At 49.4% G+C, this 15,737-nt stretch overlaps 1 protein-coding gene across 1 annotated transcript; it reads left to right on the forward strand.

Annotated features, from left to right (window-relative positions):
* The first annotated feature begins 1,903 nt into the window (after nt 1-1,903).
* LOC139600239 (TOG array regulator of axonemal microtubules protein 2-like) lies at nt 1,904-14,737 on the forward strand. The gene is made up of 10 exons (XM_071448275.1): nt 1,904-2,094; nt 3,732-3,837; nt 4,573-4,808; nt 6,325-6,477; nt 7,603-7,720; nt 8,679-8,782; nt 10,147-10,351; nt 11,533-11,749; nt 12,835-12,921; nt 14,311-14,737. Exons 1-10 carry the CDS (start codon nt 1,904-1,906, stop codon nt 14,544-14,546), a joined length of 1,653 nt encoding a protein of 550 aa, XP_071304376.1. The 3' UTR covers nt 14,547-14,737.
* The last annotated feature ends 1,000 nt before the right edge of the window (nt 14,738-15,737 follow it).

Raw genomic sequence — 15,737 nt, forward strand, 5'->3', positions numbered from 1 at the left:
ATGTGGCGGTCCTTTTTGAGCACTTGCTTGCCCTTTGCACAATATTGCATTCAGACTGGGGGGCTGTTCTGCTTGCATCTGAGTGGAAGCTTGCATAGGATTTAATTCTATTTCCCAAAGAAAAATACAGAGGTATAAAGTGCCCATGGCCTCACTGAGTCAGTAAGAGAATATCAGCTTCCCACCTTCACCTCTAAATTCTTTCAGAGTAGAAAATTCTGTCTTGCAAAGTACACTGGGGCTTCAGACTGTCTCCTGGAGAGCAGTCTCCAGGGAAGGTGAGGCCAAAAGAATGCTTTTCAACCAGGCTGCAACCTGGAAGAAACAAAATTCACCTCCAGAGATCCTTCTCCTGCCGCTCCCTGCTGAGGAGCTGGCGCTGTAGAGCTGTGCTGAAGCCCCAGGCAGGGCTTCTGTTGTAGCCCCAGGAGCAAGCAGCGTTCCCGGCTGAATCCCGGCTGAGGGGCTCTGCCTGCAGGGCTGTGAGCGCTGCCCGAGGGCGGCAGCAGGGCCCTCAGGAGGCAGCACTCAGCCCGAGGGCATCACGCAGGGCTATCTGCACTTTCTGTGGGAACTGCCCCTGCCTGCCTCTGGAACAGAGCAAAAGCAAAGCAATACTGGGTTTTTCTTGTTTCTCAGGGGAAGCATCACTGCAGTTTGCTTTTAAGCTAGAAGAGGGTAGATTTAGATTAGATATTAGGGAGATTTTTTTTTTAATGGAGGGGATGAAAAGCTGGCAGGATTTGCCCAGAGAAGCTGTTGTTGGTCTATCGTTGAAGGTGTTCAAGGCCAGTTTTCATGGGGCTCTGAGGAACCTGATCTAGATGAAGATGTCCCTGCTCACAGGGGTTGGACTAGATGTTGGTTAGAGGTACCTTCCAACCCAAACTCTCTAGGATTCTGTGATTCTGTGATCACTGTCCCATGTTAGCGTGCCATTGTTATACTTGAAGTTCTTTGGGATAACAAAGAGATGTTACCCAGCTCCAGCAAGTTTTCTGGCCTTTTCCATCGTTGCCCGGTCCTGCACCCTCCACTTACAAGCTCCTCTCTGGTCCCTGCAGCCTTTAGCCTACCACCTATCCATGGCACAGCTCCTAGGCTGCAGAGGAAACTCCCTGGTAGTGCCATGAAGAAAACGGTCGTGAGGAAGCAGGACAACATTCCCTTACTGCCCAGTACACCCACCCTCCATGGGGATGGCAGCTTCCCACGCAGCTCCTCAGGTAAGCCTGCTCCCTGGCAGCTTTTTCCTGCAGGGGTTTGTCCTTGCACAAGGAGCACAAACTGCCTCCTGCCTCAGCCAGCACAGCCGGGATCTTGGGTCCATAGTCTGTCCTGAGAATGAACAGCAAATCTAGTTTTGAGTTACTCCAAAAGTTGATAGTCTAGAATATTTGAAGTCAATGGAAACAGAGGTGCTGTGAGGTGGGAAGGGTCAGGTATGGCTGTTCCCTGGTCATTGCTCCATGGGGATTGAGCCAGGCCCAGCAGGGCTGGGTTGTTCAGGCTTGGCTTGGTGCTGTCACAAGGCAGCTGCAGGTCTTTCCTCAGGGAGGTGCAGAGTGGCCCTGTCCTCATGGCTGGGGGAAATCAGGGTGCTGAGACAAGAGAGGCCCCTGAGGGGTTCCCTCCTGGGCTGGCCAGTGCTGCTGTGGGCACTGTCTCACAGGGAGTGGGAGCTCTGTGGCCTCAGGAAGCTGCCGCTGGCTGTGGCACCTGTGGCACTTGGGAGCCGGCGCTGTGGGGGCAATTGTCAGGTTCAGCCTGGAGCTGTGGCCAGCTGGGGGAGGCTGGGAGCAAGCAAGGAGCCCCAGGATCCAGGCAGCAGGGAAGTCTCTGAGCCAGTGGCAGTGTGTGCCACACGGAGCCCTGGCTGGGAGATGGGGCTGCAGGCCGCGCCATGGCGGGTGCCTCGCCCGGGGCTGCAGCAGCGCCCATGGCCGACCCTCTCCTTACAGTGACCCCGCAGACGGCCACTGGTGCCAAGCGGCGAGAGGAGCCGCTCCGTGGGCGTGGGCAGAAGGACAGAGCATTTTCAGACCCACAGCAGTCCTTGCAGGAGGCACTCTCCATGCTGGGCAGCGATGACTGGTAAGAAAGGCCCCGCCGTTCCCTCTGTGTCCCTCGGAGCGTTAAGGTCGGTCAGAAGCGTGTCTTGCTCGTGCCTCGGAGCCCCGAGAGCCCAGAGGGCCAAAGGGCACTGGTGAAAGCCCTGCAGAGCAGGGAGAGCATAAAGATTGGAGAGCAGCCTTTTCTTGGCCTTGCTCTGCAGCAGTGCTGCACCTGCAGCAGATCCGTGCTGTTTCTCGCATTGCCTGCTGCTCCATGGAGCTGCAAAGGAAATGTGGAGGGAAGAGAGAAAGCTGTGGGATGAGATCATCTGCTGGCTGAAGGCAGAAGCAGGATGGCAGCAGTTTTGAGTGTAGAGATTTGGGTGCCTTGGGCTGCTGGCCCAGTGGGACTGAGTAAGATTCCTCTCTGCTCCCACTGCTGTCAGCAATGGCAGGGACTCGTGCATGTGACTCCCAGAAGCAGCTCCAGGGAGCTCCTCTTTTTGAGAAATGGACTGAGTTGTGATTTCAAGTCCCTCAGCCCGCCATTATTCCTGAAGGGCTCATGCCAGAAGAGTAGGAAAAAGAAAATCCTCTAGGAATCTTGCACTTTTGGAATTCAAGTTTTCCTTCTCACTACTTCATATCGGCCTGAGATGTTTTGTCAAAACTCACAACGTGTCCCAAAATTCTACATAGACAGAAGGAAGCCCAGAGGTGATAACCCTACAAATGTGAGGTGATATTGGTCGTCTTTTTGATGTCTGGGTTAGCATCCACTCATTGGTGGCTGCTTCATTCTCACAGGGATAAACATGAAAAATCAGCCAGAATGCATCTGCTTTGCTTTGCCCTTTCTCTTGTGCTTTCTCTTCCCCATTTCTCTTTGGTGCCCTGTGAGGTGTAGAGAGCTTCTGCAGGTGTGGGGGGTCCTGATGACACTCAGGGTGCCCGTGGGATCAGTCAGCAGCCCTGTGCTGCAGCCCTGACGCCTCACATACCTTCCTGAGGCTGAGGGCCTGCACAAAGCAAGTGCTGAGAGCTGGAGTTGTTTGCACCTTTTAAATAACATGTTGCTGTTGTGGGGCTTGTTTTAGGTAGGAGTGTTGTGGGAAAAGCCAGAGTTTCAACAGTTCTTGCCCAGGGGTGGAATCTTAATCTTCTGGGATGACATCCGGCTGCATTTTTGGGGAATGGGTGAGGTGGAGTGAAGTGGGTGACACACAGGCCTAGACTGTCGAGCGGAAACTCAGCTCCAGAGTGGCAGTGCAGACTCTCAGGGCTGCACTGCTTGCTGGGGCTGACAAAGAAGGAAAATACTGTCCCAGTAACAGCCCAATGGGACTGTGTCTCAGGGACAGCTACAGGGAGGTGACAAGAAACAGCAGCATGGCCCAGCCTCACAGCTCTAGGAAGCAGTGACAGAGGGACTTAATAGTAGAGATTTTCAGAAAGGCCACACATGAAGACTCTGAAAGCCCTCTCTTTGCCTCTTGGATTTGCGTATGCTTTTGACAGCCACAGCATCCTGTGGCAATGTGTTCCATGATTTCATTAAGTGCTCCTTGAAAAGCACCTCCCATGGTTTGACTGAGCTGCCAGCCCAGTCGTTTCAGAGGGTGCTGCCTAGTTCTTGGGTAGAGAGAAAAATCAGTCTTTTTGGTACTTGTTTTTCAGGGAAGTGAAGAAGAAGGGACTCTTCAACATCCCACGCCTGGCTGAGTCCCATCCAGAAGTCCTGCTCGGTCGACTTCGTGAGATTTGCTTGGCAGCTACCAGCGAGGTGAGAACATTGTTCTGAACTGTCCCCCATCCTTCATACACGGCTTGTAGAGTAGATATGTGCTTGTTCATGTCCATGTGTGCTCAGGGACTGCCTTCATTTCTGTTTTCTTGAGCTTCTAATGTCTGTCAGCTATCTGTAGGGTCTGTGTGTACGTGCAGCTGTATTTACTGGCAGGTTGGGTATCTGGCACTTGTCTTTGAGTGTGGTGCCTTTATAATGCAAGGCAGAAATGGAGACACTAATGACATTATATGCCAGAGTCCCAATCTCTGCCCAAGCTGTCATTGAACACTGCAATGAGTCTGTAGATCTGAGCCTGTGTTTTCTGTTTGCTGTCTGAGTGCTTCAACTACAGGTGTGGCTTTTTTGAACAGGAGCACCTGACTGGTTTATTTTTATGACTTGTGCCTTTATGGTTTGAAAGCATGCTTTACCTTACTTTGCTTTGTTTTTCAAATCAAAGGGCCTAAAATCAAAGCAGTTGACATTATAGAAAGGTTAAGTAGTACACTTTAGTGAAACATATGTTTTTATGCCTGCAGTAAGCAGGTGTGAGGCCAGAAATTGGTGCCAGAGTAAGTGCCTTTCTGTGCTTGGGCTCTTCTGCTCTTCCTGTGCTTTTATGTTGCTCTATACACAGTGGGACATGCTGTGATTTCCTGGGAGTTTTGTCTAAGGAAACTGGTTTACTTTTGAAGGTGATTCTTATGTTTCCCCTCATGACTTCCCCAGGTGACCAACCTCCGGTCCAAGGTGTCCTGCTCAGCAATCGTCACTCTGGGAGAGCTCTTTGCCATCTTGAAGAAGGACATGGACTCCGAGGCGGATGGGGTTGCTGCGGTCCTTCTCCCCATGGTGTGGAACTCCCCAGAGTTTATTCAGAAGGCAGCCTGTCAGAGCCTGGGGATGATGGTAGAGAACGTGACTCCTGCCCGAGCAATGACTGTTCTCATGGACAGGGGAGTCAAGTAGGTTCTTCTTCTTTTAGCGATGTTCTTCACCTTCCAGTGTGTGGGTGGGGGAAGGGATCTGAGAGAGAGAATGGGAATGCTGGGAGGGAAGGGTCCTGTATCCAGCATCTTCTATGGACTCAGGGACTCGATTCTCTGATCACCCTCATTTCTTTCCTCTTGTCACCTATTTCTGTCCTCCTGCAGCCCATTAGATCACAGAGTCACAGAACTGTAGAATAGGGGAAGTTGGATGGGTCCCATCAGGACCATCCAGTCCAGCTCCTGGCCTTGCACAGAACAACCCAAGGCTCACAGCGTGTGCCTGCGACTGTTGTCCAAATGCTTCTTCAACTCTGTCAGGCTTGCTGCTGTGAGCACTGCCCTGGGGAACCTGTTGCAGGGCCCAAGCACCCTCTGGGTGAAAAACTTTTTCCTGACATCCAAACTAAAGCTCCTCTGACTCAGCTTCCTGCTGCTTCCTGGAGTTCTCCCAGTCTGTCAGAGTTTCCTAGACATGGGGAACAGTGGGGAAGTGAAAGTGCCTGCAAAGGCTGAGGGCAGAGCCTTGTGCTTTTGTGGGAAGAGGGACAATTGCAATTGCAGCTGTGAGCACTGTTGGTATTTTGCAGTGCTAAGCACAGACGCCCTGGGGAAAACCAGGTATCCTCATGATGCCATTAACCTGAGAAATAAGGAGGGTCCTTGCTGGGGTGTGGAGCACATGGGGGAGAATGTGCTGGGTGTGGCACAGCCTGCACAGCAGGTGCAGCTGCTGCCAAAGGGAGTCTTCTATGAGTGTCCTGGCCTTCGAGCTCTGCTTTCTATTCAAAATGATGTTTCATGTAAGCCCTGAGATGATGATTCACTTTCCAGGCACCTTCACAGGCCGAGGCCCATGGGACAGCTGAAGCAAATGCTGCCCTAAGTGTTGGTGCTGGGCCTGATAGTTCCCAAGAGACAGTCTTTAGAACAGGACAACCTGGCTCAAATGCCTGCCACCCTTTCCTCAGCTTGGCAATAGGGGAAAACACTCAGATGTATCCCTTGCCAAGCTTTACAAAAGAAACAGGCTGCATTGCTGGATATTCTGCAACTTCACGGCCCACAGTGTGTTTTCTCTGCATTTGTTTCTTTCCAGAGGTCTGCAGATTAGGGGATGAATGGGTGGAAAGAGCCTCATCCTGCTGCAGCTCTGTGTACTGGGTGCCCTCTGATGGGTCAACATGAATTGTCCTTAATTTCTAAATAATTCATATGTGATCTATTACTTTAATCTTTTCCTGAGTATATTTTGGGAAAGAGTATCAGCTAGTGCAGGGAGACTGAATTCTTCCCTCTTGCATGCAGGCAGTCCTTCTGTACAGTGCTAGCTTAGTGTTTCTCCGAGGACAGAACCTTGTGCAGGTGTTGGAAGGTGCAGGGAGAGCCCAGGCTCCTTCCCCCAGCAAGGCCAGGGAGCACACTCTGGCCAAGGCCTGTGCTGCTGCTGCTCCTTGTCCCTGTGCCCCAGGGTTTGCTCTCTCCTTCCCAGGAGCCGCTACGTCCAGGTGCGGAAGTGTGCGGCCGAGCTGCTCCTGTCCTTGATGGAGAAAATGGGAGTCACCACGCTCGCAGGCACCCCCAGGGCTGAGAGGCTGCCACACGTGGCAGGGACACTGGCTCAGGACTGTCACAAGGACACAAGGTAATGATCTTCATTTCACCTCCAAAACCAGGAAAAGCGTTTTGTGTTTGGCTTTAAAGGTAAAACCACAAAAGAGTGGAAAGGAAAAGAAATAATGAGTGACGTCACTGTGTGGCTACAGGGCATAGAATCATGGAATATGCTGAGTTGGAAGGGACCCATGTGGGTCATCCAGTCCAGCTCCTGGCCATGTGCAGGATAGCCCAAGAGTCACTCCATGTGCCTGAGAGCATTGTCCAAACGCTTCTTGAGCCCTGCCAGGCTTGGTGCTGTGGCTGCTGCTCTGGGTTGCCTGGGGAAATGACTGTACTGGCTAACCTGAGGCTGGCCAGCAAGAGGGAGCATTGCCAACTTCCTGTGATGTGAAGGAGTCTTTATTGAGATCAAAAGAGCTCAGATTAGCCAGTCCAGCAGTTTTGATTGGCCTTAGGTGCACAAGGAAAGCCAAAGTGTTGGCTAATGTTCATCACTGAAGGATCCCAAACATCTGTTTCTCATTAACTTAAGACTTCCCTAGAAATATTGTAGAGGTCTTCAGCCAATGTATTCAGTCTTTCTAAACCTCTTCTGCAGATTTCTAGAATGCTGTTATCTGTGGCTCAGTGACCTCCAAATTCCTTCTTGAAGAAACCTTTGGTTTCCTGGCAGCAAAATCCCCCCAAACCACCAAAATCCCCTTACTTTGATGATGAAATTCCCATTAATAGCTGCCAAGAACACCAGAGCAACTAGCTGCCCATATGCATACACATAGTATAGAATAATCAAAAGCAAGCATGAGGTGAGAAAGGTAAATTACTGTGCAATGGCAGCAGGACACTGCTAACAGGCTCTGACAACAAAGCAGATGTGTTTTGCTTGTTCCCTGGGATCCTTTGATCCCACAGAAGCACACCCCCAGTTTCAGAGAGAAATGGTATTTTTCTCTTGCCCCACATTCTCCTCTTGCCCCTTGTGTTCAGCTACAGCACTGTGCAGTGTCAAGTGAGGTAAATCTCCCTCTTTGCTGAGTAGGTAATGGCTTCTCATGCAAGCATTGCACCTGATGAGTTTAAGGCATCAGCCTCTTCTGTTAACACTCTTCCTTTGTTCACTTTTCTATTATTTCCTTCCTTCCTTCCTTAGACATTATGGACAGGAGATGGTGAAGATGTTGCTGAATGATCAAAAATTTAAAAAGCTTTTGGAGCAATCCCTTTCCCCACATGACCTGGAAGATATTCTGACCAGAATTAAGAAGAAGGTAAGTGCTTGGCAGGAGAAATGTCTCCTTTGTGTAAGTATTGCCACTGCTAATACGAGATCAAACATACCTGATGTGTCTTTATCTCATTCCACTTCGGCTGATTCATTTTGCTCCTTGGAATGAGCTGTTAATCCTCAGCCTGTTCATCTGCAGACCACAGAGGAACTGCTATTATTAGGGGGAAAGTGGGGTTTTGAATACTTTGAATATTGGTCAGAAAGGGGAAAGGGAAAGAGGAGAAAATGGGTTTGCACTCACATGTACGCCCCCACCACACTCTCTCTACTCTGCCCCAGTAATGCAACTAAGTGAGAATAGTGCTTCTGAACATAAGAGAGTCTTTGCAAAAGAGACTGGAAGTAGTAGTGCCAAGGAAATTTCCAAATATACAAAAGATGTCCAAGTCAATCCTAGTTACTACAATTGCTGTCTGTCTTTTGGGAATACTGCCCTGCTGTCAAGCCCTGTGGAGCTGGAAGAAGCTTAGTGAATTCAGCAGCATCCAGTGGAAAACCATTTGTTTGTTTGGGGGGATTTTATTCTTTCCATCTCCATTACAGAAGGGAGTGTGCCTTGGTGCAGGAGCAGGGAGAGTAAGCCTTGAACCAAATCAACTTCCAACACAATGGGCCTGCCCCCAAAGAGTCCAATTTTTTCTGCTGCTTCCTTTAAGACCACTCATTGCCTGTCAGTTTGCATTATTCCCATTTATGCTCAAGACTAATGAATTTGGGATTTTAGACTGCTGCTCAGTGTGGTAGCACCCATAACCTGCCTTGGGCTATTGAAACCAAAGAGTTGGCATCACTGAATCTCTGCTGTGTTTTTTTCTGTACGTTAGGAAATGTTTCCCTAAGCCTTGGTAGCAGTGATCCTGGTTCTAACTTGTGTTTTAAAGAGGGAATTTCCTATGTTATATTCTGAAGATTCATGGGGTTTCTTTATGTCTTTATAGGGGATGGGAAACCAGAAGGGTGAATGCCCCTCTGTCAAGGAGCCAGTGCAGAAGAGGAACGACAGCCCGAAGAAGCCCCAGGCCACATTGCCCTCTATCAAACGGTACTGAGCACTTTTGTCAGATGTGAGAAAGCACATGACAAGCTTTACATGCCTCTTCCTCAGACAAATCTTTCTGCTGGAGATGACCAGTGCCAGAGATTGTTTCCCTTCCCTACAAATCCCTTAGGATAAAAAATGTCAACTTCTGCATTGATTTGAAGACAACTTCTCTGGAGGGCTTTCCACCGAAATTGGGTGACAAAAAGACACCCATTGGTTGCAGCTCAGATGATCCAGTGCAGTAGCAAGGGCAGTGTTGTGGAGGCTAGGAAAGGGCCAAGTCTCTGCTGCCTGACTTGAGACAAGTAAATTCCACCAGGGGTTTTTTTTCATCCAAGTGGAGCCTTTTTTAGATGGGTGTTTTAACGAGAAGTCCCAGTCTAGAAGCAGGATGCCATTCCCCAAACAAGCAGTTCCCATCCATGTGGTTTGGCCTGGCTGATTCATGGTTTTCTTACCCTCAAACAGTACCAAGTTTGAGTAGTAAGGAGCAAGGCAATTCCTGAGCCATTTTTGTCAACAGGTGTCTCAGTGTGGACTTTTTGTCTTGCTATTCCTGTCCTTCATATAGTTTGCTTGATGGACAGCGTGTTTGGTTTATTTCCCCCTGTGCTGCAATCAGCATTTAAGACAGGGATTTGGTCCTTGCTGTCTTTCCATGCCAGTGGCAGAGTTACTTGTACCTCTTCTCCTCTGATACCAGAGGGGGTTTATTGAGCTCTGTCCTGCTCAGCGGTGGCAGGAAAGTGACCACATGCCTCAGTAGCATGGCTAGCATCTTCCTGTGCTCATGGAAGAGACAGGTTGATCCAAGAGGATTATTCCCAGAGGGTTTGTTAAGCTGTGCATCTAGTCTCTAGGGAAGCAAATGAAATGTGAGTGTAGTTCAGGCCTGTCTGGCTTCTGTTTTTATCTCTGTTCCTCCTTTTCTGGATGCTTCAGATATGCCCCTGTTCGTCTGTTCAGATGCATCTGAGCTACTTTTCCAGATTGTCATGCCTGGTGTAGAGACACTTCTTCAGAGTGATGAGTTTCCTCATTAAAAGACACACACGTGCCATATGAGGAGGCATTTAAACTTGGAAGTAGTGTCTCTCTTTCCCCACAAAGCAATGTGTGCCTTGGAAGGCATCTGAAGATAGATCAGATGCATCTCATCCTTGGTTTTCCTGAGTGAGCAGTGGTGAGAATGTCACTTGCAGATTGTCTCCCATCATGATTGTCACGAGGTCCACGTTGTCCTTCAGAGCCTCATGATTTTCTAGCTTGAAATCACATCATTAGGAAAGCTCCTCAGGATGTTTTGCTCACAATTAAGTGAAGGTCTTACCAGCAACAGGTCCTAATTTGGTTTTGTTTTGCAGGGTGAAGTCTGCCCCTGGTGGACGCCTCCTCCACCGTCCAAAAGCCCAGGTCACGTTACCTGCAACTGTGGAAGGAAGGGAGTCACTCCAGAAGCTTTACCATCTCCTGGAAGCCAAGGGGTTTCAGGCACGCATGGAAGGAGTGGCACTCCTCCTAGATCTGTGCAAAAGCAGCCCCCAGCTGATCTCCAGTAACATTGTCCAAGTATGTAGGGTATCTTCATGGTTCCTTTCCTTTAGCTGCTTTCCCAAGCCTGTAGAAGTGAAGTGAATTCAGTGTGTCTTGGCACTACATCCTGGCTGTTTGGGACAGGCTGGTCCCTCTTACCCAGACAAATGTAATTGAGGTCCAGGCTTCAGGACAAGTTCTTTCAGTCCAGCTGTATTTGTCTGGCAGGTGCCTATTGCTGCTGTTCATCAGATGATGGCAGAATTTTCTGCTGGTGTAACTGCTGCTGTCTCCTGCTCCCAGTTGGGTTAAGTGAAGGGAATCCAGCCATTGAAAGCATGGCAATTATTCCCTAGACAAAAAATAGGTTGGCATGGGGAAGAGAAGTATCAGGCTGGGTTGGTTTAAACAAAATGTTTTTAAAAGGATACTTCCGTAAACTCCACCTTGTCTTGCACAGGCACAACTCTGGCTACTCATGTCCATCCTCATCCCTATTCCTCTTGGTAAAGATGGTGCTCACCCTTCTTGGGGGGCCTTTTTTTCTCTTTGGAAAAAGAGGAAAACAGCTAAGGACAGATCCATCCTTTCTCCTCCCAGGAGCAGCTTTTTCCCTTTTTCCAGAAAATGGTGCCTGATACTGTGGCTGTCAAGGGACTGAGCCTGCTCTAATGAGAGCTTACAGCACATTACATTTCAGAAGTCTACCTGTTAGTTAGAGCAATGGTCTGTATCCTGGAAGAGTTGACCAGAGCCCTGTCCCACTCCAGGCACAGATTCTGAGACAGACAAAATAAGACTTTGATCTCCTCCTGCTACAGTTTTGGCAAAATCATAACTGCCCTCAGTACTTGAGGCAACTGTATAGAAAAATGGGCATGGTAAATATCTGCTTCCATACATTGAAAGCAAAGGAAGACTTTTGAATTAATAAATGGAATTGATTTTATGATTTATAGGTGGAGAGAAATACCACAGGAACTTTTCTGTCCCGAGCCAAAACTCTTAAAAACAGATGAAAATCTTTCAAGCAGCATCAGGTTGTGCAACCATTCTTGTGAGTGGCCAACAGGAAAACAGTGAAATTGTGCAAGCAAGGGCTGACCTGACAGAAGGGATCACTTTCATCTTTTATATTGCTGAGTGCTCATTTCTACATCCCCTCTTCAGACAAGGTCATTTTAATCCAGCTTTCATGTTGTTTGTTCTCCTCACAGATTTTTGATCATTTTGTCCTGAGAATAAATGACACCCATAAGAAAGTGAAGCAGCAGGCGCTGGAGGTGCTGGCAGAAATGCTTGGACTCCTGGAAGATGCCCTGAACCCGGTGCTGATCCGTTTGGTGGAGGGAATAACAAAGAACCTCAACTCAAAGGATCCCGGGGTTCATGCCGCAGCTGTGAACGCACTGGACCAATCTGTTGTTCATTTAGGTAAGGCTGGGCCCTAGCATGGACTCTCCTCAGCTGTGTCTCTGTCTGTCCCACACAAGAGAGCGCTGAGTGCCTTGGGAGCTGTTGTTGTCTGTGGAAGGCTGCAGCTGGCACCCACCAGAAGCTGTGCAGGTGCAGTCCTTATGCACCATCCCCAACAGGCTGGAATGTGCAGCAGCATTTCCCAACAGTCCCAGGCTCCCTTGGCTCTGTGCCGCTGGTCTGAAGAGCAAGTCCTGGACTCCAGCTTTGCTACAATTCTGGGGCAATGGGGTTTTGGAGTTTGCTTGGGCCCCGTCTGACTTCCCATATATACAGCTTTGCTGTTGGCATGAAGGGACACTGGCCCATCAGAGCTTCTGCAGAGCAGCCACCTGGAAGGCTCTACATTAGAGGCATTAGCTGCCTATTTCCCACCTTTCTCCTTTGTCTTCTTTTTCCAAAGGGGAACTTGTGATTGACCGAGTTCATTTCTTTAGAACAAACGGATCTAAGTCTCCAGCTGTCAATGATGCCTTGTTCCACTTGTTGTTTTGGATGGGGCAAGATGGCAATAGCAAATACCTGCCCAGGCAAGGGCTGCTGTAAATTCCTTTGCCACACAGATTTATGTCAGCTCTGAGAATGCTGCACTGGGGGAATAAGCCTGAAAAATGGAGTGTTGAAGAAGCAGGTCTTCAGGGGCAGTTTCCACTTTCTCCACCTCAGCTGCTCTGTGGAGTCATGAACTGCCTGACTCAGTGCCTTTCTGTGTCCCAAGTATGGGCTTCTTCCTTTTTGCTCTGGCATGCAAAACCTTTCCACTGCTTCCATGTGACTGGACTCTTGAGGTCCCTGATGTGAAATGTTTGAACATAGCTCCTGGTCCAGCAGACAGCTTTGGATTTACAAATGTGAAAGGAGAGCTTTTCTTTTGGAATTTTAAACCCTGCCAAGAAGGCTGGAAGGAAAGACAAAAAGGATTGAAAAATCAGCAGAAATTGACTTTATTGTAAAAAATGGGGTTGCCCCTGCCCTTTCCCTCCGCACTGTGCTTTCTCCTATGCCCTCAGAAGAGTGAGCAGAAACGTGTGTTTCACTTGTAGATGAAGTGTCACTGATGAAAGAGCTCAGCCACCAATGGAGCCAACTGAGTGGTGAAGCTCTGCTGGAAGTCACGGAGTGTATCACAGGTATGGCCTCCCCTTCTAAGCCAAGAGGTCTCTGAGGGAGTATTGACAGGGAATGCCTGTGAACAGACAGCAGAGTAGCTCCTCCACATCAGGAGGTGCTGAGCTTGTCCCTCCTGCCCAATAGCCAAGGCAGGTGTATTTGGCAGGCTTTCCCTGGCTGCTGCAGAGCTGTGCAGCATCTGAGATGGGGGCAGCGCTCGGCCTCGGGGCTGAGCTCTCACTGGGGCTCTTCTCAAGTTCCACAGTGACCAATGTCTTTGATTGCATTTAAACTCTAATGAAGTGCCGTTTTCAAATGGGTGCCATAACCCTTTTCCTGCTTAGCAGAATTGGTTTTGGGTGCATTCAGGAGCTGTTTGAATGTTGATGACTGCTGGTGGATTAATAGCATAGAGATAATGACGTCTCTTCCACCACAGAATAATAAATAGCTACTACATAACATTTTGCCTGATCAGAAAATTAGACTGGTCTCCTGAGCATTTCAGGTTTTGATCTCTCAGCCAAATCTGCCATACAAGGAGCCTGTTGGTAGTAAATTTTTGTTTGTGTTTGATATGGTTCAGTTCAGAAAATGAGCAGAGAGCAGATTCCAGGGACAATGTGAGGAAACACTTGTGTTCTGGCTAAATTTCAGTCCCCTGTGTAGCCTTTTTCTCTCTCTATGCCCCTATTTCAGTGCACATTGTAAGAAAAAATGCCATTAGCATTGAGAGCAGAAATGCCATTAAAATGTGGAGATGCTGAGATGCCCAAATGCCAGGGCAATGGGGTCTGGGTGATTCTCTAAGACTCCCTGAGGTGTGAAAGAGCTCTTTGTTGGCTGCCACAAAAGCATTCTGCCGAAGACACCAGCTAGGCACTGATGTTTCTCATCCAGCTGTCAAGCAGCACCCATCTCTGGTGGGCTGGAGTTTTGGAGTGTGTTCTAATACTGCCCTTTGCTGTGTGCCACGGAGCAAAGGGAAGAGCCAGATGAGACCTCTGGCCCTTGACATCAAAGTTACAAAAATGGAATCATCCCTTTTATTAGAAATCTCTCAATTGCCTCTCTAGGGTGCATTTCCAAATGGGTTAGACAACTTGTTAATGGAAATAGAAGGCAATTTGACATTTTATTCATTGTTCATGCAGAAACAAATAGTGAAATGATTTAGTAAAGGTACAAAGTCTGCCACAGGTACAAGGCTCTGGTTGGAGAAATCAGTCCTGAGGGATTGGTGGTTCTGTCTCAAGGATGATCAGCTGCATTGCCTGTTTCTGGGTCATGGGGCTCTGAGTGCTATTTCACTGCTCTTGGCCAGAGAGGCTTGCCAGAAGCAAAAGCAGAGGTGGATCCTTGTTTGCATTGAGGCTGGTGGGTAAGGAGCTGTGTCTCTGTCCCGGCAGTGCTGGTGGAATGGGTCCATGCCAGGAGCCCTGAAGTGGTGCAGCGCTACGCCCTGCCCGTGCTCTGGTGCTGCCTGGAGAACAAGGCGCTGCCTGTGCGAAGCGCCAACGTCTGCGCTGTGGTCACCAAGCTTGCCTGTGCCCTCTGCGAGGTGATGGGCACCCAGCTGATAAAGTGTGCTGAGAGCAAGCCTCCACATGTGCAGGAAAACCTCTCCAGCCTCTTGGGCTGGTGAAGGTTTCATGTTCTCCAGAAAGCTGACCGAGTGCTGAGTTGGACACCTCCGGATGGGACTTTTCAGCTGTGCCAGAAATGACAAAATACTAAGGAAGGGTGTGCATCTGGCCCTGCTCTCTCCATCGCCCTTCCTAGTCATGGCATGGGGAGCCTGAAGGAAATCCAGACTGAGGGCAAGGTGAAGACCAAGCATGGCTCAGCCTCCCAAAAAGGTAAGCAGGGAGCAGGGCCGATGTCTGACAGGAGGAAGGGTCTTGTGTCAGCCCAGAGAGGCTGTGCACATTGGCAGGGAACAGCTGTGGCCTGCATGTGCCCCCTGCAAGGAGCTGTGCTGCTGCCAGTGCCCCTGGAGCTGTAGGGCTGCTGAGCTGTGGGGCAGGAAGAGCAGCAGGAGGGTGCCTGTGCAGCTGAGGCATTCCTGGAGAGCACAGGGCTCTGAGCTCCCTGCTGTCCCAGGGCAGCCCAGAGGCCAGGCTGTGCCTGTGGTAGCTCTGGGGAAGTGGCTCAGGGATTTCTCCTGGCCTGCCTCAAGTGTCTGCCAGCAGGAGCATGTTTCCCTGTGCAGCTGTTTAGAACTTTCCAGGAAGTCTTCCCCATGAAATATGGAGCTTCAGATGCTTTAGATTTACTTTGTGGACTTAGTTACATTTTGTGTCTCCCCTTTGCAGGCCTGACTGAGTACAGTGTTTCCAAGAGTCTTCCTCAGACACGTCCCTCTTCACAGCTTCCCACCAAGCCCTTGCCTTCCATCCAAGAGAGCTCTTCCTCCATCAAGCCAAGAAAGATGTATGATGGAGAGGAAGAGAAAGGGAAAAGTAGCACTGGCTACAAAGATATCAGAGGAAGCAGCCAGGAGCAGACTTCAGAGAGAAAAGGAGGTAAGGTCACCAAGCAAAGTCCTGTGTTGTAGATTTTCAGTTTATGTGCTGTAGGCAGAGCTTGGAGACCTTTTCCTGTGCTGTGAGCCCAGGGAAGCTGCAGAGCCAAGGAAGAGCTCAGCTGGACACTGCGCTTCAGGCTGTCTTTGCAATGGGTGTGTAGGGCAGACTTCATGTCCTCAGCATGTATCAATAACAGGAGAGGTCTCAGAATGGTTTCTGGGCTGTGTTGTGGTTCCTTGTCTGTCTTATGGCTGAGAAAACACCAACAAGCAGTCAGAGCAGCTCAAGTCCAAACTTTAAATGTAAAA

Source organism: Agelaius tricolor, unplaced genomic scaffold (genome assembly GCF_023055355.1).
Source record: "Agelaius tricolor isolate 1412-34295 unplaced genomic scaffold, bAgeTri1.0.p SCAF_1, whole genome shotgun sequence".
NCBI classification, from domain to species: Eukaryota; Metazoa; Chordata; class Aves; order Passeriformes; family Icteridae; genus Agelaius; species Agelaius tricolor.